This window comes from Dermacentor silvarum, chromosome 4 (genome assembly GCF_013339745.2).
Source record: "Dermacentor silvarum isolate Dsil-2018 chromosome 4, BIME_Dsil_1.4, whole genome shotgun sequence".
NCBI lineage: Eukaryota > Metazoa > Arthropoda > Arachnida > Ixodida > Ixodidae > Dermacentor > Dermacentor silvarum.
Genome location: NC_051157.2, coordinates 182,836,512 through 182,861,942, shown reverse-complemented (window position 1 = coordinate 182,861,942; position 25,431 = coordinate 182,836,512). Strand labels below are relative to the sequence as shown.

The 25,431-nt window shown below is 46.3% G+C and overlaps 1 protein-coding gene across 3 annotated transcripts in view; it reads left to right on the top strand.

Annotated features, from left to right (window-relative positions):
• The first annotated feature begins 242 nt into the window (after nucleotides 1-242).
• Nucleotides 243-25,431, top strand: part of LOC119450826 (mediator of RNA polymerase II transcription subunit 7) — a 38,765-nt gene continuing 13,576 nt past the window's right edge. Inside the window, exons 1-3 of one of the 3 annotated variants that reach the window (XM_049666259.1) lie at nucleotides 243-340; nucleotides 6,566-6,682; nucleotides 18,848-18,985. In XM_049666259.1, the coding sequence (XP_049522216.1) occupies nucleotides 6,679-6,682; nucleotides 18,848-18,985 (142 nt within the window). In that variant the 5' untranslated portion in view covers nucleotides 243-340; nucleotides 6,566-6,678. Of the gene's footprint in view, nucleotides 341-1,177; nucleotides 1,197-6,565; nucleotides 6,683-7,764; nucleotides 7,916-18,847; nucleotides 18,986-25,431 lie in introns of those variants that run through there. The other 2 variants (XM_049666260.1, XM_037714321.2) reach the window with 2 other exon arrangements.

The window sequence follows — 25,431 nt, the reverse complement described above, 5'->3', positions numbered from 1 at the left end:
AACGCCGGCGCAGGAGGAGGAGAGAGGTTATGGCGCTACTTTTCTTCATTGAGGGGTTTTACATGGATGGATGGATGGATGGATGAGGCTGAACCCTTTAAACCGGGCGGTGGCATACGCCACCTAGCCATGACTATTAAAGCCCCTTGATCTAACATCAAGGGGCTTTAATGACTATTAGTTTGTGGCGCCTGTAGCGGCGCACGAGCGCAATGGTTGCGGAAGCAAGTCTGCGAAGCCAAGCCAAAGCCAGCCAAGCATTGGCGAAGCGTAACCGTTGCTAAGGCCAATTGCTAGGGCGCCGAGTTGACAAACTCCGCTGTTGGATGATCCTGTGTTGGTGGGTTGTACCGCTTGTAGCACTAATTTCTTCCCGTGTCCCTGTGTTTGCTGTGTACTGTGACGAAGATGTGACATCGCTAATATGCTCTTTGGCCATGTTTTATTTTTCGATTGAATGACGTGCATTGAACAGACGCGCGACCTGGCGCACATGCAAGACCTCCCGGCGCTCTTTTTAGCGCATCCCACCTGTCACTTGCGAACTCGTTGGACTTGCACTCGTGTGTAATTGTGGGGCTTATTGCACTCTCTGCGTAGTGATCTCGGTTAGGGCGCTGACGCCGTCGTCACATCTGCGCCGTACACGGCTAGTCACGCGTTGTTGACAGATCTCTCCAGTGTGTGCCGATTTCTTGTTTAATGCGGTATCAGCAGTTCCTCGTCACAACAGGAGCCATTGGCATTGCAGGAGTACGAAGCCGTTGGCAGTCCTATATGAGATCCCAACTGTTGAGTGCACTATTATGAGTGGGCGTCGTCCGAGATGGTTCAGCAACGCAGCCGCCCCTTTAGAGTAATGTGCAAGCAGGGATTTATACACATCCCCCTAACACACTCCTAACACCCCCCAGGAGGATCTGGACACCCCCCAATTTATTCATTCCGGACCAACCCAGCGCAATGATAACGCCAACAACGGCGTAAAAAGAAAATCGAGGCGTTTGTTTTTTGATGACGTCTTCTGCCTGCCCTTGGCGCTTATAGATAATGCGGTATTTTGTATTTTGGCTCAACATTATTTATTACAGAACGTGGCGTGTTCAGCCATTGCTGAAGAGAATCTCAGCCTACGGACAACGTTTCCACAAGGGGCCTTGTAGTTAAAACTTTGCCTCCTTCCTGAGGTTCCCCTTGTAAGTCCGCTGCAGACTACTTCGTATCCCCATATTCTGTGGCTCCCTTGTCGTTCTTTGGAGAAAACTGCATTATGCTCAATACCATAGCCATTAGAGCAGCAATAACCGCTTGGTTGGATCATTTGGGTTACACGACTTTTACTTTTTAAAAATAAACATGGAAACACTGAGAAAAAGAAACTTTTATTTATGTGAAAATAAGCCACGAAAAGTAGCGCCTATTTTCTAATAGAAAAAGGGTCCTCCACGATTCTGTTTCACAGTTTCGATCCTCTTGGGAAGCGAGTCGTACAAGCTGATTCACAAGGTCTGGCAGCTGTCGGAGACAGTCCCACTCATCGTTAGTAGCTAACCAAAGCTCGTCAGCAGTGACTGCGGCTAGACCTGCTCTTTTTGGCTAGATTTGGCTTCATCATTCCCCATACATTTTCTATGATATTTAAATTGGGGCTTCTCGCAGGCCATTTTAGCCTTGTCACCCTAAATTGTCCAGCGTCTGCTGCAGTGCCTTTGATGTGTGGATTGGTGCGTTGTCCTGTTGTAGCCAGTAAAGTTCATCCGTTAAGGGGCCAACGAGAACATGCGGAATAAGAACTGTCTCCAAAACATCCATGTACGTTTCAGAGGTCATCTTCCCTAAAAATGGATGCAATGGTCCCAAACCTGTGTGGCTGACCGCACCCCACACGTGAACAGTGGTGTGCCCGCTTGAATGAGTACCTAAGACGGTAGTCGTACCTACGGGAGATGAGTCATCGACATATGCATAAAACTAACAGCTATTGCGTTGACATTTTTTGGTAAATCAGCATGGACCATGTTTCAAAAAAAAGGGAAATGCTTGATGTCAATTAAAACTTTGCTGAGTAAGGCGAACTCTGAAACCATGCAGGAAGAAAAAAAAGTATTAGTTGCAATGCTGAAGTTAAATTTTATATTACATCTCGTAACTGCTTAGAAGCTTGAGATTACACAAAAGGTGCTTTCATATTCAAGCAATGCTTTTCCTGAAAGAAGTAGGGAACTGCCCAGCGCTCGCAGCCAGTAACAACGCTAGGAATATGTGACATACTGGCAGTTGCGCGGACACCACAACCTTCTCTGCTGGTCCCAACGGATGCAGAACGAGGCCTCATTCATGAACACAACCGTGCGCCAGTTGTTCGGGCACCAAGACTCCACTGCAGACGCAAATCGCTCATTGCGATGTCTTTCATCCAGCATCACTTCTTGCTCTGATACTGGCTTCGTGAAGCCGTCTCTTGATTGTCGTAAGGCTGATATTTACGAGTCCAACTTCTTCCCTTATTTCTCTGGCGCTGAGGTAAGGATCGGTCACAGCTGCTGCCACGATTAGGCGGTCCTTCTGATGTCACCCGCTGTCGACTTGCACGGGGAGCATTACTAATTCGTCCTTCATAATAAGCAGCCTGCAGGACCCTGTTAACTATGTGCATAGGGTGATATCGCTCATTGGGACATTGTGCACCCCATAATAGCAATTGCGCATCGCTCATCTGCTGTGAGCCATTGCGAATAGATTCTGCAAAAAGGTTTGACTTCTATGTCTAATATAGGCAGCACGCATGCGATGTTGTCATTTTATTGGCCGATAACATTATCTGGGATTGGTGAAGACATAGCTTTGCATGTCAAGTGCCGTGGCAGAATCGCACGCGTTATCACTCTAGTACGCAATTCCTTTGTGATCGCGTGTAGTAAGACGGTGCCCTCGGCTAATGCACACAACCGGCAAAACACGTGCGCTTACCAACATAATTTCTGGTTTAAAGCAGCGTGCGCCGATCTGCATGTCTATTAGGCCACGCATGCTCCTTGGCATACGTCGTCAGACCCCGCAACTGCCAAAAGACGTCATCCCGCAGAGCAAGGCCGTCTGCTCCCGCGCTCTACACAGACGTTGCGGCTGTACTTGCAATTTTCAAACGTGGTGACAGAATGCCATGGCTGTTTAAATATAGTACTGAATTTATAATCCCGAAAAACTAGGCACACATTTGGGCCTTCTATACAGCGCGCGTTCGTGCCACCTTCGTTGTAGTATTGTTTGCGCAACAACATCAGCTCGACATGCACCAACAAGGACGAACTCCCTTTTAATATGTGGTTTAATATGCCTGCTTAAAAGGTTACTTAGTGTACTTCTGCTAACTAGCAGCTTTTCTGTCAGCATTTGCTGAAAAAAAGCGTTTATCCTTATTGACATGAAACAACGTGGTAAAAAGAGCGCTATCCCCTTGAACTTCTTACCCCCCCCTCGCCTTTCGCTCAACAAAAAGATAAGCAATAACTCCGAATCCGCACCCCCCACGTTCTGGTAACACCCCCCCAAAATAAAAATTCTGGATAAACCCCTGTGTGCAAGCCGCTGGTGGCCTGAAACTGTTGCACCCAATTCTTCCCAGTCTAGCACCATGAATACTTCTTTGCGAGCATGAAGTACCTGAGGAGATTCTGTGCCCCCAAATGATATTTTGTAACCTGCGAGTAATTATAGTAGCTGAGGAGCATGTGTAGCTGTGACACGACCCCAATGTCAATGTGATTGCCGGTATCTCTACTCAATGTGTTTTTGTATCTCTGGATGTAAGAGTTTGTTATCGGGATTGCTTGTGGGGCTAATTCAGGAACAGATTTCTCAATAACACAAAATTTCACAAAAATAATCGTAGAATGCCCTCACTTCTAAAGTATGTCGTCCCATGAATCTCGTGCTGCATAAATTTTCGAATTATTCAACTATGAGTTATCGCACTGGTACCCGGCTTTCACTCTTTTCATCTCCGCCTGCAGCTACGCCTTTCATCTACACAGCAGAGAAGCCAAGAGGGCAAAGCCCCGGCCAGTAGTGGAGTCTGGCCACGGGGATGATGACGATGATTTAATGACATCTCCTTTGAAACGGGGTGGTCACAAATAGTCACCTAGCCTTCTTGATTTAATCAGGCATGCTATACATGTTTTTTATCTAGCATTTTTGTATCGTCATCAACCTAAATTTATGTCCACTGCAGGACATCTCCTCAATACTTCCACTGTCCACTGCAGTATATATCTCAATTTTTTTTTTCTTTCAAAATCTACCTTGTACCGCTACCTATGACTGCAAGAGGTCCAGTCGTATCAATCTGTTCCCTGCATTTTTTCCACCAATACTCAAAACATCCCTTGCTCATTTGGATTGCTGACTGGTTGATGCTTCCGTCCACTAACACAAGAGTTTCTGTAAGGTGTACGTTACCTAAGCACGTCACTGGGTGAATCCCTTTGCATTTCATTAGGATGTGCTTAGTGGTCTCCAGATTCTTGCTGCAATATACACATGCCTCACCTTGTTCAGAATGTTTGCTGCGGTATGTTTTTTAAAATGGGTAAGCCTTTCTTTGGTTACACAACGAGAAAACTATCCAAGCGTCCATACGTCCTTCGCGTAAGCCGATCGCGTTCAAGCCACTTGTGAAAGAATACGACGACGAATGCGCGAGCAGTGGCGTGAGTTTGTCCCTGTGGCCACGTGACGTGTGCAATATGGCATGCACCAGGCACACCTTTAGTACACCAGAACTGTGGAGCAGCCATGGCTTTGGATCGGAACGTCATCAGTGCACCTGGCACCGCCACCTGCAGTAGTTGGCTTGCCTCATCAGTTCACGTTGTGCCGCCTTCTGCAGCAGTTCTTGTCGCCGCAGTGCTGTCGCATTTATCGCAATGGCGCCAAGACGACCACCGCCGCTGAGCAGTGTTCCAGCAGTGTTTAGTGTGAGCACTCAACGCCACGCCGTTAGTGTCGAATGCTTACGCACCATTCAGATAACTCCCTGAGGAGGTTCTACATCTTTTTGTCGTTAGGCAACTGGCTCGAGTCTCAAATAGCAAGGCACTGCCCTTTGTGTTATCGTACAGACTTTCCCTTGTAATTTCTTTCTTCTCATTCTTGTAAATCTGCATGGTCCTTTTTGTTTCCTTTCTTTGCATCCAATTCACTCTGTTTCTCTCACTTTCTTTCTGATGACTCCTGGTTGTCCATTTACAGTTTCAATTACCCTGTACTTGGTTGCCAACTTTCTGAACCTCTTCCTCCATTCTGTGTCCACGCTTTTCAGGTACAGATGCTTGTGCACTTTAATTGTCCATTTATCTTCATTCATGTTCCCGAGTCTTTCTTCAAAACTAATCTTGCTCTGTGCATCTCTGACTGCAAATGAGGCGCAACCATGTTACCCTGCCTCATTTGTGGTTTTACCGTGGGCTCCCGAAGTCAACCGGCCTGCTGATCTTAGGTTAACTTCTAACCCCGAGAAGATACCCGATTTTAAGCATGGAATGGCATTTGCGAACTTTAGCGCTGGCACCATTACTCCTTTCCAGATTCCACGCACCACCTCATACTTATTGTGGCCCCACAGTGCTCTGTGTTTCATTATTGCTGCATTTCGCTTCCCCTTTATTTTCAGATTATCTTGATGGTTGCTTGAGTAAGTCTCCTTCGTTTATGTATATGCCGAGGGACTTATGTCGCTTGACTATGGGTATGACTTGCTGTTTAATTGACACCACGTAACTACTCGTCTTTTTATTAAAGATCATAATTCCTGATTTCTCTGTGCTAAACGTGAGGCCTAGATTTATTGCTGTATTGTCGCAGATATTCGCAAGTGTCTGTAAATCTTTTGTATTGTCCGCTAGTAGCACTGTGTTGTCCTCATACATCCGTTCGGGGACCTTCTGTTGCACCATTTGTCCATTACTCATGTAGGATAAATCAAACGCTAATTCGCTGTTTTCCAGCCGTCTTTCTATGCCCTTAACATAAAGCGTGAACAACAGTGGAGACAGAGGGCATCCTTGCTTCAGTCCTTGTTGAATTCCCTCCACTTCATTACCTTTTCGACCTTCCCGTACAACTCGGTTGTCTCTATGTACCTCCCTCGGCAGCTCTACGAAATCGTCATCTATGCTAAAGAGATTATCACGGCACCCTGTAGTGGCCGTGGCAGACTACTCTGCGCAGCACTCTGCTGCCCATCTCGGAGGCCACGCACAGTGCAAAGATAAAATTATTTTTGTCTTTTTGAGATCGTAGACATCTGTATTTCATTTATTTAACTAAAAATTAACAATTATGAATTATCGAGGATGTTCTTGCGATTACGAAATCAGCCAATAGCATACGTGGGCCAACTACTTTCGATGACAACTTTGTGGATGCAAGAGCAAGTGATTGTTCACTGCTTTTGACAAGAGATTGTAAATTCTGTGCTGTATGCAGAGCAAAAATATCCAGCTCACATGTTCACAGGAGCCTTGTTAACAAATCTGCAATGTTTTTTTACTATGTTCAAAAGGTGTTTCAGGGCCCCTTTAAGCCAGCCTGGTACCTCGGTTGATATCAAGTCTTGCCCTGATCTTGTTACAAATTACCTTGGTGAATATATTGTGCAACACGGGCAGCACACAAATGGGTGAGTAATACCAGTTTTAATTTTTGTTACATTTCTTATGGCTCAGTTAGTTTTCTTTTATTCTCTCGTGTTTCTGCTGCACTTGAGGTCATAGGTGCGAAGGGCGGCCTTAAGCTCAGTATCTCAACGGCAGCTCATGCTAGTAGAAAGAACAATAATTTGCTTTCTGAAACGTCTAAGCTTCAACAGAACTCTTTCACCTACAGAATACGCTCTCGTAGCAAATGGTACATTCAAAAGCCTCGAAATAGTTATGCCTTAGTCAGTGACATTCACGCACCACAAAGTAGATTTGATAGTCAATCGATTGACCGAACATGCCTTTCAGAAAAGGACGGGCAGAGCTTCAAACCAAACTTCAAAGATTAGTTGAAAATAATTTTTTGTTACTGTATTTTCCTAATTCCTGGACCTCATTGCCTAGAAGGGTGTCAGGTTGGTCTAATTGGTACTTGATTAAGTTGCAAAGGTGTACAGCGTGAAATGGCAACAACAGGATGGCGAGAGACAGGGACGGCAGCAGTCGTCCCTGCAACACAGCAGGGACGACTGCTGTGTTGCCATCCTGTTGTTGCCATATAGCGGGGGGTTCACTTCTCTTACTATTTTTCACAATGTTATACATCCGGCACATATTTCAAGTGGCGGCTAGGCAGGTGCTTTACAAGTATGCTTGACACAAAATATTTCATGTTCTCATGTCTGACGTTCCTGTCGGGAGTTCTCTCATAGAGTCCACATTCTTGACAAAAGCCACTCAAGAATTGAAAATTAATCATTTGTTGTGCAGCTGTACACTTTTTATGATTCTGAAGATGCAAAAAATGTGGTGAAACTCAATTTTTAATGGACAGCTTTAATTGGTGCCTCAAAGAGGGTTTGCAATAATACAGTGATCTGCACATAATTCCATAATTCAACTAACTAACCATAAATGGCCAAATTAATTTACGTACACCAACTATACTGTCTTGTAATTGCGGGTCTACATTTGAGATTTAACGCTGTACCAATAATGTGTATGTTGCTGATGTTATTTGCATTCATTTCTGGACTGACTGAATGAACTTTATTGAAACCAGCAAGAGGTGGTGGCTGGGCCTAGGCCTCCCACGTGGGGACGTCGAGGTGTTGCCTTTTCGTCGCCTCACAGGCTTGCTGGGTCGCCCAGAGTTGGTCGTCGAGGTTGGAGCTACGCAGGGCAGCGTGCCATCTCGACGACAGGGCCGTGGGGTTAGTGTCGTGGTTTTGTTGTGTACCGTTCCAAAGCATGTGTGGAAGTGTGGCTGGCTGTGTCTTGCAGATATAGCACGGGGTTTGGGGTAAATGTCTGGGTAGATCTTGTAACGGTGTAACAAGTGGTAGGTATTGGTTTGTAGTAGGTGGAAAGTTGTAGCCTGCGCTCGGGATAGCTTGTTGTGTGGGCCGGGGAAAGTTCTACGCTCTAATTAGGATATCGCAACATCATTGTAGCGTGTCAGGCGACCCCTACTGGTGGGGGCAGCCTCCCCGTCTCCCGTGCGGTTAGTGTGGCCTTGCGCTAGGGAGTGGGTAACCTCGTTCTTCTTCTTCTTTCTGGGGTTTTACGTGCCAAAACCAGTTCTGATTATGAGGCACGCCGTAGTGGAGGGCTCCGGATTAATTTTGAGCACCTGGGGTTCTTTAATGTGCACTACAACGCAAGCACACGGGCGTTTTTGCATTTCGCCTCCATCGAAATGCGGCCGCCGCGGCCGGGATTCGATCCCGGTACCTCGTGCTCAGCAGCGCAACGCCTTAGCTGACTGAGCCACCCCGGCGGGTGGTAACCTCGTTGAGGTTGGGGACTTGCGGGTGGACGGTGCCTACATGAGCTGGGAACCAGACAGGTGTAACCTTTAAAAATTTAATTATGGCATTTTACATGCCAAAACCGCGATCTGATTATGAGGCATGCCGTATTGGGGGACTCCGGAAATTTGGACCACCTGGGGTTCTTTAACGTGCACCTAAATCTATGTACACGGGTAGCCTGATAGTCGGTTGAGCGGCGTGCTTGTTGCAAGATGTGCAAGGCTTGCTGTGAGAGGCGGCCGTTGATGTAGTTGATAACACTGGAGCGGGAGTCAGAGACGATGGTATGGCATGTTGGGCAGTGGCGCACCGACGGGGGGGGGATTCGGGGGTTGTAACCCCCCCCCCCCTGAGGCCGACTTCACCCCCCCTTTTGTTTAACCCCTTTTCTTTCCTTATGCATTTGAGTACTGCAACTAAGATGTAAGGACGCGCAATCGTCTGCACACTCGCAAAAAGCGCATTTTTTCGACAATTTCCCGTGAAGAAACCGAAATTAGTGCTGTTTAAATGGTATTGGCAAACTGTCAACCCCCCCCTGGCAGAGATCCTGGGTGCGCTACTGATGTTGGGTATAGTGTGGATAGCGCGATGGCCACTTCTTCAGCTTCCTCAACGTGTGGGGTTACTAGGCTGATAGCATGATGGAGAGAGCCTTCATGTGTGGTGACGGCTGCAAAGCGAGTACCGTGGGGATATTCGGTGGCGTCGATGAAACTCGCACCGTCGTTCCGAGCAAGGGCTTTGGTGAGAGCCGTGGCACGTGCTGTGCGGTGTGCGCGGTTGTATTCGGGATGCATGTTTACGGGGATAGGGTCGGCGTAAATCCAGCCTGCACCAACTGTATATGTACCAAGTGTTGCAAACAAAGGAGCACCAGGTGTACATGAGTATTCCTCATTAACTGCTGGCCGATATTCACTCAAATCTTGCACAGAGGTAGCTTGGGCAGTGGGTTCAGTTCAATGCCATGTGTGCAAGCATTACTTGCCTGTTTCATGCAAGCGCCACATTGCAGCAGCATGGTGGCCATGGCATTGCGCTGCGGATTTTGATCCGGGCCGCAGTGGCTGCATTTTGATAGGTGCAAAATGCAAAAATGCTTGTGTACATTAATTTAGCAGTATGTTAAAGAACTCCTTGTGGTAAAAAAATTATCCGGAATCCCCCACTACGGCATGCCTCATAATTAGAGTGTAGCTTTGGCACATGAAACCCCCAACGTTTGCTTCATGCGCAAAAAAAGTTCAAGTGCACATTGTCTACAATGACGCCACTCAAAAAATGGTGATTTGCTGCAATGAAATGGTGTTGCCATTTGTCACGTGTACGGTGGAATGCACCTTTCACCAGAGCAGGGGAGATGGCACCACCTCTGCATTTTAGTGTTACCACAGGTGACTGATGCTTGCAAACATGATGTTAAAGTGAACCCACTGCACATTCTACCTGTGTGCAAAACTTGAGTGTTAATCAGCTGGAACAGTTGCGTACACTTGATACGCCTACTTATGCAACACTCAAGTACTTAAAAGTACTTAAGGAAAATTTTGTACGAAGGGCAGTGCAAGCACATTTGGAACAGAAGGGGCAGGTTGGTACGCAGTTTTGGAATGCATGCATTTGCCCAGCACCTGGTGTTACCAGGGTGGTGCAAAGTCCTTCCCCAACTTATGATGTCATCCGCGTAATGTGCCTGCCATGCTAAAGACAAGCTTGCCTTATCCATGTGTGTCAGGTTCTATTTTTATCTTCTGGAAACACCATCCAAGAAGGGCTGACACTTCAGGAAAACATGTTACTAGGCCCAAATCCTTTGAACACCAGGAAATGAAGTTCCAAGATGATGTCGTCACTTGTCTCATGTATATTACAATACTGCAAGTAGCTGCACTGCCCAAGCATGATAGGTTACAGAAACCAAGCACATTTGGAAGCACTCTTTAAACAATGAGACATTTCATTCTACAACAGGCGCAGGTAGAGAATTCCAATGCTGAACATTGCTAGGAAATTGAGGTTGGGACAGTGGGAATCTCGTTAATCGATTCATGCGTGTCACTAATTACATGACAAGACATTTTTTTTTCTTCATTCAAAAACACATTTCAAACGCAACCCTCAACTGTCGGGACTTTGAGGCTGGCTTGGTCGTCTTCTTTCCCAAGTAGAGTAACCAGTCCAAGTGTGTGTCCCCAAATCATGACATTTGATGGCAGAGGGACCATTTAAACCGTGTCGTGTGGTCTACGAAGCTATGTCTGCCCATGAAATACCCTCGTTGTGAAGTCAGCAGCTGATGCACTTGAAACACCTTGACCCCACCTTGTATGCACCTCACTGTCATCATCTTCGTCGTTCTTTCCCAAATCTGACTTCAGTCAGAACTCAGGCAGACTCTCTGACGATACAACTGGTAGGGGACTGATTTGCCTAAGCAGGTCTGGAGTCTTGTACTTGGTTTTGGTTTCATGTGCCTCCGACAAAGCCACCTATGTCCCAACCACTTGAGCATCAAGGATGAATGTTTTGTGGTCAGCTATTTTGGTCAGATCTGGGATTCTTGAACGTAGTGACATTTTGAAATCCCTTTCTTATTAGGTAGACCACCCCAGCTCTCTTAATCGCTTTGCCAAGTAGGCTAGGATGTTATGCCTCTGGAATCCCACTGTGGCATGTACGGTGGCATCTTTGGAGGATATGGACGAGTGACTCATTGGTGTCACATTCTGCTCTGTACCTTTTTGGTAGTTCCCTTCCTCTGTGCAATCTTGTCAGATTGGGTATTGCACCAGTATGAAATTTTATGATATTGATAAATTCCTTGCCACGAAGAACGCAACCACCTTCTCTGACCCAGTCAATGCATCCTTTGGCATTTTGCGCTTTCCGAAAGAGGTTTTCCATTGTACCTATGTGCTGTCTAATTGTCTTGCCCAGTACATCGACCACTCTTTGCTTGAGGTAATCCTCGTAACTCTGTACGTTATCAACTGCTCTGCCTGCTTCTTTGCCTCTGTCAGTTTTCTTTGTTGCAGCATAGACACGGGATGCGTAATCAGAGTGAGTCCTGCTCTGATATTTTCATAACCTCAGAGTGGGAATAGTTGTCCTGAGGCAGGGAATGCCCAGGCCGCCCTCTTCCACTGTCGCATAAAGAAGCCTAATAGCGTATCTTTTGACAATGCGAGCCATTTCCAAACTGCAGTCTTGATGCGTCACTCAATTGTTACCAAAGTCTATGCCGACACAGGGCCAAGGACCAGCCAGTGATTTAAAGATGCTTGATCCTGTTCACCGCTTAGGCATCTGGCTGGCCACAGGTGCCTTCGGGACGAGTCCTGTACAAAGTCTTTATGTAGGATCGAATGAGTGGTCACTTTATCTGCAATGACGTGATGCCAGTTTCATGTATTTTCTAACCCAGAACACCCTTGTTATGCAACTGTGAATGAACTGACATGTGCCACACTTTTCCAAAACCGACCTGCAGTGACAATCCTTCTCACTGCGTGTGAGGAAACTTGGTCAAGAAATGGGTGTTTCGCTCTTTGAAAATCCTCTAATGGTTCCAGCGAAGCTGTTGCAGCTGTGGAATTGGCAGCTTGTTGAAGGTGACACATCGTTTATGGAAGTGACAAAGCAAGCACTAGAGCCACATATTCGAATGCACTGATTAGAGCTTCAGTCGAAGTACTCATGTCCTGAATTGTACACTGATGCATCAAAGTCACGTGCGGGCATTTCTTATGCAGCAGTCGGACCATCTTTTTCGGAATCCAACATCGTGCACCCGCAAACAAGTATCTTCACAGCGGAGGCCTACGCAGTACTCTCAGCGTTTAAACACATTAAGGAATTGAAGCTACAAAAAGCAATCTTATTTACAAACTCGTTAGGCATCGTAAACGCTTTAGTGTCTCTGCAAATACTTAAGAATCCTGTAACTATATTATCTTTATCCTGTGTACGCCCTAGGCATCAGACCAACATGTCATAATATGCTGAGTGCCTGGACACTGAGGGATTAAAGGAAACATGCTCGCAGATGAAATTGTCACATCCATAGCAAGGAAAGCTAGCAACTGCTCCAGAGCTGTCCCTACCACAGACTTAAAACAGTTCTTGCGCAAAGAGCTCGGAACAAGCTCCACTTAATTAAGCCGTCTTTAGGAAACTGGCCACCAACTGCAAAAAAAAAAATAGAAACCTGTGAACTGAGGTCATTTCCTGCGGACTTTGGATAGGGCATACACAGGCGCGGATCCAGGGAGGATGTTCGGATGTCCTGACCCCCCCCTCAGATTTATGCATCGCCCCCTCGCTGACAGGGAAGTGGCCCTGTCCCCCCAAAAAAAGTATCGCCACCAGCATTCTTCAAAATTATTTTTCGCGAGTACCAGTGGTATGAGCCATGTAGAAGTAAAGCTAGCTCGCTCACAAGCTTAGTTTTATTCCGTAGGGGTGTGGTGTCGCGAAGTTGCCGTAGTTATTTTTTCTCATGAACACCTTGGACCTCCTGGCGCCGGCCGTGCCTTACTCTTCCCATCGGTGGCGTCGAATGAACGAGGGGACGTGCCTTTTGCCAAGCACGCAGATGTGCGTGCGAGCGCATTCGCAACTGATCAACTCAGTTCCCGATTGGGGTGTCATCGGTTCCGCGACCAACCTGCTTAATGAAAGAGATCTCTCGCTGAAGTGTTCATATATAAATAATAACAACTAACAGCTAAACTAAGAACTTCGCATAGGCAACTTTTTTTTTAAAACTGTAGCACTCAGTGTGATCACTGGTTTTGGCACGTAAAACCCCAGAAAGAAGTGTGATCACAGTTACACGTTGACATTATCCAGTACGAGCACAGTACGGTTCGTACGCTACAAGTTTTTCATTGTAACTTCGCAGTTTTATTGTCGTACATTAAGCATAGGAGGCTCAAAGCCGTCGGATCCGTTTATCTGAGTGGCCGTTCTCGCGGAGCGGGGCAAAGCATCGAGCAGCGGCTGCGAAGTGGGGGAGCGTGACGTCAGCGGCCAACGCCAGCGCGCGGGCGTTGGCCGCTAACCACGCGTGGTTAGAGAAACGGGAGCAGATGCGCGCCTTGTGTAAAAGGATGACGTCGCGTGGAAAGCAACACATGTAGACGCTGGCTCGCGCTCTCGGCTACTAGGCCACATCGTTCTTGTAGGTGGCGTCGTGAGTCTTCTTCATACGCGGTGATTCGCATATCGTAAACAACCAGGGTAGTGGTTGCCGCGTTGGAGCTCCAAAGCAAACGAAAGTGTCTCAGCCGAACACAAAGAATCTTCTTAAGGAAATCAAGATGTCCCAACAGAACTCCAAAGATGGACCCGTGCTTACGCATTTATAACAAACCTGCGACAGATCATCCCAAATTTTATTTTAAGCAACAATACAGGCTAGATATACCGGGTGTTCAAAATTAAGCTTTATGGTGTTCTTAAAATTAGGCACTGGGAGGCACGTAAAGACCACCTGTGCAAATAAGTTATGTGGCCAGGGGGACACAAAGTGAGATAATAATTATTGCTGTCAGCAGCCGAATATTACCTAAAATTGAATAATTAACTATTTATCGACTGCAGTAAGTGTGTATGTTTGTATTGAAAAGTTAGAGGCAGCCGTGTTTCTACACAGTTTCACTTGATATAATTCTTCTAGCATGTCTATTCTCCAAGATATCCAACTACAAATTTTAATTGTCGTTCGCATGATTACGCATGCAAGAGAGTGAGGATTGGCGCAAAGCTCCTCCATGATGTGACGCGGCTGTTGGGTGCGGCGTTTAGTCTGACAACGCGGCGGAGGCATTGGCAAATATAATAACTGTCCCCCTTCCCCTGACGGCTGGCGAAATAAAAGAAATCGAAGAACCCGTAACCGCTGTCGTAACACGCGACCGCGCAGCCTGTAAAGCTGGCGGCAGCTGCCATGCCAAGATAATGGCGCGAGCGGAGAAGCCGGAGGGCAATGCGCGTGCGTAATGGTGACTAGACGACCGGGCATGGTCATTTCCTGGGCTACGCAAATAAAGTGACTGCTGATTTCCAAGTATTGTAAGTTTTATTGAAATCAAAAGCAACAACTACACCATCAACAACAGAAACCTTTTTAGCTATGCTAACGAATATTTCATATATACTGCCGTTTTAAGTTTGATGTTGTCATGCACGAATCTCATGACAACACTTCACCCATCAGGATGTCAATGCCCTAAAAACGTTCAAAATGCCTCCCTTCCACAGCAACGCAAAGCATAAACCACTCCCGCGTCGATTCCATAACTCTTCGCAGTACGACAATAGAAATTTGGAGTCGGATATCTCGGAGCACGAACACGCTAGAATAATTCTTCCGACCGATACTGTGTAGAAACACTACTGTCTCTAAGTTTTCAATACAAACATACCCACTTACTGCAGTCGAGAAAAAAATAATTGTTCAACTTAAGTGAATTCGGCTGCTCACAGCGATAATTATCCTCTCACTTTGTGCCCACCTGGCCACATAAGTTATTTGCACAGGTGGTCTTTGCGTGCCTCCGAGTGCCTAATTTTAAGGAAACCATAAATCTTAGTTTTGAACACCCTGTATTATCAGGCACAGCCGCCAAGCACATGGCTGTATTGGGTAACGTCCTTTTCCTTTATGCTCGGAGAAACCGATACCTGGCTTCGCTATAGGGCTTCTTCCTCTTTCTGGGGTTTTACGTGCCAAAACCAGTTCTGATTATGAGGCACGCCGTAGTGGAAGGCTCCGGATTAATTCTGCCAACCTGGTGTTCTTAAACATGCACTACAACGCAAGCACACGGGCGTTTTTGCATTTCGCCTCCATCGAAATGCCGCCGCCGCGGCCGGGATTCGATCCCGAGATCTCGTGCTCAGCAGCGCAACACCTGAACTGACTGAGCCACCACGGCGGGCTACAGGTGTTGCTCTAGCCGTATAAAACGCGGGTTTATCGTGAGCAGAAACGGTGCATTTCGGTAAATGAGAAAGGCTACTATCATCATCATCATCATTGACAGAAGCTGACCCCCCCTTCAGAAAAAACCTGGATCCGCCCCTGATACATATGGTACACACTCCTACTTTTTGACTGGTGATGAATCTCTTTATCTGCGGTAAATGTGGCACAATGCTAACAGTCCTCCACGTCTTGTTGGAGTGTCGGAAAGCAGAAGTTGAAAGGGAAAGGCACTTTCCAGTAGCGTACTCACTGCACATTCCCCTTCACCCTGCATTGTTTCTTGGATCAGAAGCATTTTCGACCATAAATCAATTTTAAACTTTTTATGTGATGTTGACTTATTGCACATGACAAGTTCTTGAGATTCGTAGCACATCCTCTCACCAGAAGCTGTTGCTCCGATAGTAGCTTCTTGTGTGGTACATGTCTCCAGGTTCTTCTGCTTAAGGGCTGTTTCGAGGCAGTAGTGTTACTTACAGCAACGTACTTCAGTATGTCACCTCTCCGTAATATATACTTTGTTCATAGCACATGTGATTTTTCATTGTCCTAGTTTTAATACGTCTTACGCACTTTTCAGTGAATGTCTTTAGGCCTCTGTACAGCCGCGTTTCATCTACCCGTCCTAATTCACAGTTCATGTACCATTGACAAGCCATTATCATCAGCCTTGGCACTCTTCGGCCACGTCTGACCCTTGCGCCAATAAACCTCACTAATCATCCTGCAGTGCTGATTATGCAACTTTTACCAACCAACTCAACTTGCCGCACTTGTCAGAGAGAGAGGATTTCAGCTGTCTTAGTAAATTACCGTTCCACAGCATGGGGGTGAAATGCGAAAACACCCGTGTACTTAGATTTAGGTGCACGTTAAAGAACCCCAGGTGGTCCAAATTTCCGGAGTCCCCCACTACGGCGTGCCTCATAATCAGATCGTGGTTTTGGCACGTAAAACCCCATAATTTAATTTAATTTTACCGTTCCACAGCACCAAAACAACCACTCTTGTAGCGAGCAGATGCTTAGTGAGCCAGTTAAGATGCAAAAGGCAAGTGGCAACGCTGCCTTGAAATTCCTCCACCAGCTCGCTGTTACATTACGTCGGAGTGGCTGTTACCACTCCGACGCACATCACTTCAAGGCTGCTCTCGAATCACTGTTTTGTTAAACTATGCCCATCCCTCATGTAATACCCCATCTCTGGGGCCTTTGAGGTACAATAAATAAATAAATAAATGCATTTTGATGCCGTCTGGTTTAATTTTTATCGGTAAAAATGGGCTACTGCATTGTATTTTAAAGGAGCCAAAGACTGAACTTGGCAAGTGTCAAAAACTGTTCCTACTGAACCAAAACATCTGAAGTGTGAGAGAATACCATCCATGACGCCACCCTGACGGACAGAGTTTCAGAAAGAAATTCAAACTTGGACCATCACTTCTAATAATCAGCCTAATGCCATGAAATAATGAAAATAGTTCTTAAAAATACTGTAATAATCTAAACTGATTCAGTGTTTGTTTGGTATCACTTTAAAAATAAAGTGACGGCCTACATAGAAGAATGCACAGTAAAGGTGTTGAGACACTTTTTCCACTTTCATTGAAGAAACGTTTATTTTCAAGATATTTTCTTTTACATAATATTTTGCCTAAAGCTACAAATAAAATGGCACTCAGGCAGGTAACACCTTTCTTTCTCACGAAATACCTTGGAAATGCATTCTTGACTTAAGGGGTCCTAAAGCACCCTGCGGGCTTATTGAAAAAAACAGTCCGCAGATAGTGTACGCTGCTGCGAACATCTCAGCCAAGTTTTGCAGTCGTGCGCGGTGAGGGGAGCTCGTAAGCGGAGTGCGAAGTCACCTTTTTCTCACATTCTTTTCAACAGATGCCTTCTCCTCGCTCTTTCCGTGCGCTATATTTTGTCATATAGTAGCCTATTCCCATACGTGGCTGCTATTGTCCAATAGCAGGCATCAATCAAGAAGGGTGTTTGGATCAGTGCACTTCTTCTTATACTGTTACTGTGTTTATTTATTCATGCATTTTAATAAACGGGCTGAAGTAAGCGAAAATCTGGTTTTAGAATTCTGATAAGAATTACGTACTTCCGCAAGAAGCTGAATGTCATCTGCTCACACTTGGCCACGACGTCCCACGTAGGGATTAAACTTTGGCCACCCTGCTTATCGGTGTTAGCTGTCGGGTCTCAATAATTTCGACTAGTTTTGAACACTCAACCAGCCTCGAAGAACACGAAACTTGAGGTTAGACCACACGCATGCTTGCCAGTGCACGCACAGCACATTCTTGGCCGCTCCTGGCTAGATGCCTAGGCAGACTTCACTTCGTATTGAGCTTTTGACAGTGCTTCAAAAAGCACAAATTGGACCTGGCTACTATCCATCGGTAAAGCTGGTGCAGGACAAAGTTGATCTGCACCATGTAGCACGGTCAGACTGGAACATATGAGCGCGAGCGGGCACTTGAGCCCTGCCATGCACAAAGCAGGTGCTGCGCATATGCACTACACTTGCATGTAGCTGCGGCCTGCTACGTAGCGTAGGTACCGCAGCTGCAGAAGGGTGCCACGACAAGTCTACTCGCTGAGCGCACTGCGGCTCACTCAGGTGAACCGCGTTTGGCACCTCATATGCGGGAAAATCGGAAACAGTCGGCGTCTATGTAGGGGTCCAAAATAAAATTTGAACTGCACGTCACGGTGACGTTTAGTAGGCGGAGCGTTGTGGGCACATCCCGCTCCGCTGTAGCCTTTGCAGTGCAAGGCGTTGAGAAAGGAGTGGGAGCACTGTGAAGGGGACCTTTGATTACCAATAACTCCACATCTGCCGAACACATTGAAGTACTTTTTGTGGTAAAGTATTTCTGAAATTGCCCATTCTAACTTGATATGCATTTCTCAACTTTTATAACAGAGTAGTTCAGGACACCTTTAATAAGTTTCCACAATTAAAAAAAAGATTTGAGAGCGTCAAGTTTTTTAAAGTAATGCCCGTAGTACTGGCATTACTTAGAATGGCTCTGAGTGCTGAGTACTTGAATGATTGCCCCCTCTGAGAGGTTGCAAGTAGCACCTTGTCCTGTACTGGAATACCCCCCTGAGAGCTGAACAGCTCTCAGAAATGATGGTGCAATCAAGGGTTTGACTACATCATCTACAATCAAGGGTTTGACTTGACTGGTTTCGCTACAGCAGGAATAGAAGAGAGGTATACAGTCTTGAAACTGTGCATGCCTGTGGGTTCTTGTGTTCTCTTCTGTACCACGTGAAAGAAGGTCCCTCTCTGACATTGCCTCTTCATCTGCTGTGCAGCAAGAGAGACCTTAAAGGCCACCATGGGTGAGGTGACACAAGTGAGCTCCCTGCCGCTGCCGCCAATGCAGTATGTCAGCCTCTACACGGATGAAAACCTGCAGTGTGGACTGTCACCACCACGACCACTCCAGGAAGGTGCGTTTTCACAGAATGGCTGGCTGACCGGGTGTGGTGTTGAAAATTGTGTGGCAAAAGGGCAGTGTATTATACAAAATAAGGACACTGTGCTAACAATTTCATGTTGAAAAATGACATGGAGAGATGGAGGCACAGAAAATATTCCCCTCCATCCAGCTTATCCACTGATATAATGCTCCCTGCAAGGCACATTCTTCAGGTATCTAGGTGAAGCAGGCTTATTGCAGCAGATAAGGCAGCTCGTAATCCTGGGTCTGCTCTCAGTTTTCAGAGATGACTGAAATCTGGTCAGCCCAGTCTGAGGATGGCCCACTTTTCTCAGAAAATGCATATATGGCAGTCTTACCCTGATTGTTATGCATTTTCCTTTCATGGTGCAGAATGCTTCTCACAATTTTAAGCATGTTGGTTCTCATCCTCTTTTAGGCCCCCATCCAGCAATGTTATCTCCCATGTAAAAAAAAATTCTTAAGACTCCCCCCCCCCCTTCCGTGTCACTGACATTACTGTACATTCTCCACTCTCTAGTGAGCACCATACTAAGAGTGCATTTGCCATTATTTGTGTCATTTTTGCCCTTGTGAATAACTGAAAATAAATTGTTGTGTTCGTTCTATAATATCTGACAAAAAAACCTGATACTCGGGGTGCATCCCCTTTAAAAAAAAAAGTGAGCGAGTTAAAAGATATTCCACAAGCTACAGAGATCAGTTTACCATTCCCTTGGCACGCTACAGCCTTGCAGCCTTTCTGCTGTAAGATTTAATCAGTCTCAGTCACAATTTATGCACATTGGGCATGATGTATCCCTATTTCTTACAGTGCTGTTTTCCACAGTTGCTTGTGCTTCCAGAAAGAGGGTAGAAAAGGAGAGCCCTTCCACAGGTGGGATTAAAGGGTGAACAAAGGCGATTCAGTGTTACGATAAACGTCTCTGATATCCTGGATATGCATAGCATGAACAATCCATGCACCTGCATCACACATACTCATGCGAGCATACGGTATGCCATAACAAGTAAGCAGCACTGACACAAAATCTTTCGTCTTCACATCTTTAACGGTCAGCTCTCTTCCTAGTAATTACTCTATGAAGCCTTAGTTCCTGGAGAGCACAACAAATGTTTCCTTTTAATGTGATTAGTTAAAAATGTGCCAAGTGCAACACTGTTTAGGACATGAAGCGGGAGGCTATGCATGTCACCAAAATCTGATGTGGTGGTCTTGCGTTACCAGATACCACAGATGCTTACATAACTCGCTATGACCATGGTGCCAAAAGCTGAGCCCATTCATCATTCGAAGGGATAACAGTGGAACGAGCACAATTGGAAGACCTGATTTGGCAGCTTCCGATGACACGGTCATTGTTTGGCATCACTGTACCAGACAACAACCACGGCACCGGACTGACTGGCATGTGCTTCAGTTGTTTTTTATACAGTAAACTTCCACTAATTCGACTTGAGATAATTCAATTTTTTGGTTAATTCGATCCCGAACGAAGGTCCCAGCTGGTGCCCATGCATCGTTATGGGCCAAAAGTTTGGTTATTGCTATCGTAGTCAGGATGCACGTGCCTGACCACTATGGTGACCCTAATATTGACCCCTCTACTGGCGGCATCTGTCTAGACAATGCATAGGGGACAGTGAATACGTTGGAACACATGTCATCTCTTGAAAACGCCTATTTTCGGCATGCCCTCGGAAGATTTTCAAGCAATAAGGGTAGCCCGCAATGTCTGATCACGATGTTTACCCGATTCTAATGTGCACTTTTTTTTTAAAGAATGTTCAGCCGAAAACCATGTTCGCAGTGCTTATATGTGTATATAACATCGCTGTATAGCATCAAAGCTGACTTTAGGAAACCAGCTGCTACAGTGCAAGACATTGGAGCCTTGCCCATTCTACTTTGTTTAATGCTATCTCTATGTTAGCTTTCTACTTTGGATATATAGAAAGTGGGCACACGTTTGATTCGGGGGCATGTTAGGAATCGGGAAAATACTGGAAAATGAATCAGCAGTGTCTTTTGATGTTTTTTTCTGCATCTTGTTCAATTCTACGTACCGGATAATTCGATCACTTTCGTTGGTCCGTTTAGGGTCGAATTAACGTAAGTCAACTGTACCCTGTGGCCACCACCACGGGTTTCAGTTATGTGAATTTCCTGCTTATCTCTCAAGATGCATTGTAGTTGGTGCATTTCGAGCTGCTTGATGTAAATAAAGGTGATGTAATTAATTATTTGAGGCAGTCTGGAGAAATTGAAACTTCATACCGTAATTAAGATGTCGACGACTACCTAAAAAAAACAACTAAAAAGTGGCACTCAAAATTCTTTTCGTCAGTACTCCTCTAATGCCACTTCCACCAACGTAGTGAGGAAGTGGCATCGGAGGTAGAGTTGCCAAGTGTCCAAAATTTAGCGGGACAGTCCCAACTTTTGAGCAAATGTCCCGAGTCCCAACTTGGCCCTGTCGGGATGACCAAATATCCCGACTGAGGCTTTTTTTACTGAAGAAGAGTAAATAAAAACCATATTTTAAAAAAGTAATGTTGGACTGCTCGGTCGGCAATTCTTCTGTTGCAGTGTCAAAAACACAAACGTGGTTTTGTTTTTGTCATTGTTCTAGTTATGCTATTGGCCCTAACTGTTCACGGTATACCTACGTCTTTATTGCAAGCCGTGTTTGCCAGGCAGCAATCGGCAATGCATAAACGAAACGCCGCCGAATCTCCTGATAACGGCCTAGTAGCCGCCGATCCTTTGCAACATTACGTGGTGGCAGCGAGTGGTGTAGCATTCTCTCCGACTTGGGCCGCCTAGGGCCACGTCGACAGGAACGCTTGAGCGGCCGTTGTTTTCATTGAGGAAAGACATATATAGTTGTTCCAAATCGTTGAAACAGACGTAATGCACATGGTGCCACACGGACAATTGTGTAAGAAGAGTGACGCCGTTGAGGCGTCCGAAAATCGCGCCGGTGCACGCCCCGTGCCATGCTGTTTATGCTGTATGCAGCACGCCTCCGCCTGGAGGTGTGGGAGGCATGCCTTGAAATGAAAACGCGTGACCACGGTTTTTCTTCTTTGTGGCTTCCGAAACTTCTTTGTGGCTCTTCTCGAAGGCCATATCACCGTCACGGTTGAACTGGAGTGGGGTGCGCACTGCCGTGCTGCACCCAGTTTGGTTCCACTTACATGCGTTGGCACTTTGCGTGTGCCCTCTTTTTTACCGTGACTGGGTTCAAAGCATTGATTGTAGCAGTGCTGCGATTTAAAATTCATTAATTATATGAGGAAGCAGTTTCCATAGGGAGGGTCAGAAAATTGTATATGCGCTGAAATGTGGTCGCTATAACCGATGGATTGTTATATCTGGGATCGTTATTCCACTGTATTGGATTCCACTGTTCAAAAGGGTACAAGCGTACCCCGGCCTGGCGTTCGGCTTCCTTCAGGGGTGATACGCTTGGGAAAGGAGCCTGCGCCCTGAATTCCCGTCGAAACCAACGTGAGCACGGAAAAAAAGTGGTGTCTGTGCCGCTCCCATGGCGGTCATTTCCCATGTGGCGCCCCAAGCACCTATTGAGGTGGGGGCACCTTCGGGTTGAGGTCAAACACCCCTTTCCAAGCGTTGAGGTCCCATAATGGCCGAGCACCAGGCCGGTGGCCGATCTCTCCAGGGCCACCACTGGAGAGATCGGTGCTGCCATCGCTGTGATGTTGAAAGTGACATCACGTGACACGCGCGCGCCTTCTCCACCTTTGCCACAGTCAATGCAGCTCTCTGGTTGGGCGATCAAAGCCTTGATTGTAGGGTTTTAGATAATGTGTTTCATTCCAAAGCCAGGAATTGCTCACTCTTACAGCATCTTTTACTGCTCGGTGTCGCAGTGCCGGACATATTCGGCCGGGCCCGGCTTGAGTTTTCACGCGGACCCCAAAACGAAGTGTTAGCGAGATGCTTGGCTGATTAAGTCACTGACATCGTAACAGTATGATGATCGTAAAAGTCGAGCAAGCAATGTACACACGGCTTGTAGCGTGCTCACTTGATATGACATCAGTCAAAATACCCTGTGCAGAGATGCATGCGATTTGCATGCGCGGACACTGTGGAAACGTGGATTGAGGAGATAAATATATAAGCAGTTGAATTTCCAGGTATTATAATAGACCAATAATAAACAGTCGTGACGGAAAAAGCTCTACTAAAACAGAGACTTAGCGAGAACACAGGGCAAAGTACTGTTTTTGCTAAGTCTCCGTTTTAGTAGCACTTTTTTTGTCATGAACGTTTATGGACATGCCCAACTGACAGCTATTCTAAATGTTATTTCTAGTACAAAGGGCCCTTTTCCATGTGTTTATGCCTTCCTCTCTAAAAAAAAAAAGCTTTGTCCTGTGTTCTTGCTAAGTATCTGTTTTAGTAGCACTTTTTCCATCATGAACGTTTGCCAACTCGCCCAACTGACGGCTATGAGAAATTATCGCCCCGTGATTTATCACGGCTTCTGGCGAAATTGGCAAGCCACACTCCCCGGACGACTGCTCTGAACAGTACTGTTATTGCGGCAAAAGTACTCATACCTGCTTTTATGAAAGATCATGCAAACTAAATAGCCAATATTAAAGCATCAAGTTGCTCGCTCGCTAAAAGCCTTCACTTCCCTACACACCAGACTGGGATGTACGCGCTAGGTTGTTTTGCAGCCAAGACGCCACACGTTCAACACTTAAAACATGCAAGCACTCGGAATGAACCGTGGCTGAACCGCTGGAGATGCCGAACCCTTAGTAGCCAGTATCGCGTGATGTTGCTTTCTGTGTCAGAGATTTCAGCAGATGGAGCCATGGTGTGTCCTCGAGGCCAATATTCAACTTGAGCAAGGAAAGCATCAACTGCAGTTGCAATGTCCTGCACATCTGTCATCTTTTTCGTACAGCCCAAATGCTGGGAGCTTTCTTCCATTGTAATTAACCACTCTAGCTTCATTGAATGCTTGCACTTAGTGACATGCATTAGAACAACTGGGCAAGACCCCCATTAACACCCGCAGCGGTGGCTCAGTCAGATAAGGCTAAGGCTGCTGAGCACGAGATCGCGTGATCGAATCCTGGCCGCGGCGGCCGCATTTCGACGGAGGCGAAATGCAAAAACGCCCGTGTGCTTGCGTTGTAGTGCACGTTAAAGAACCCCAGGTGGCCAGAATTAATCCCGAGCCCTCCACTACGGTGTGCCTCATAATCGGAACTGGTTTTGGCACGTAAAACCACAGAAAGAACAAGAATAACAAGACTCCCATTAACGCTTTCCATACAGACTGCAAGCTGAGCCCATCTAATGGAGCTCCAACTGTTGATGCCATCCTGAAGACTGCTCAAGCTTGTCTGTTGCTTTGCACTTCCCCGTAACAACACTAGGTAGCATAGTGAGCCTGTTGGAGATATATGAGGTTCGTTAAAAAAGTATCCTACCTTTGGCCGAAGAAAAAAAAACTGGTGTAACTGGAGCGTTGGAAATCTAATCACCCTCAAAGTAGTCTCCTTGAGACTCCACACGTTTCTCCCAGCGGTGCTGCCATTGTTGGAAGCATTCCGAGAAGGCCTCTTTCGGAATGGCTCAGCTCAGCTGTCGTTGCAGCCATAATGTCCTCTCTTGTCTGAAATCGTGCTCCTTTTAATAGCCTCTTGATTTTGGGAAACGGCCAGAAGTCGCAGGGGGCCAAATCAGGAGAGTAAGGATCCTGTTGAACTACAGGAGTCTGGTGTTTCACCAAAAAAGTTGGAATCAAGTGCGAGGAATGTGCAGGAGCATTGTCGTGATGGATGCGCCAATTTCCTGTTGACCACAACTCCGGTCTCTTGCGCCGCACAGCATCACGTAGGCGATGGAGGACATCCCTGTACTCTTTGGTGATTGTTTGACCCTGTGGTGCATACTCGTGGTGTACCACACCGCGGGAGTCAAAGAAAGCAGTCAGCATCACTTTGACGTGGAATGCTTACACTGTGACGACTGGGATTTGGTTTCCGGGTTGTACCCGTACACCCAAGACTCATCACCAGTGATTATGGTGTTCATAAAGTAGGGGTCACTGTATGTGGAATCCAGCATGTCCTTTGAGACCTCAACACAAAGTTGCTTTTGCTTCATCGTGAGCAGCTTCAGCACGAATTTCGCTGCAACTCTCTTCATGTGCAATCTTCGGTCATAATGGAATGTGCAGAAAAAGTGCTGATGCCCACCTGTTCCGCAATTTCTTGAACAGTCGCACAACGGTCCCGCATCACCAAAGCGTTCACTTCGGCAATGACTTGATCACTTCGGCATGTTGATGGCCGACCGGAGCATGGCTCGCTCTTCACTGATGTGCGGCCGTCTTTAAACTGGTTGTATTACTCCTTAATCTTTGTGCTGCTCATAGCATC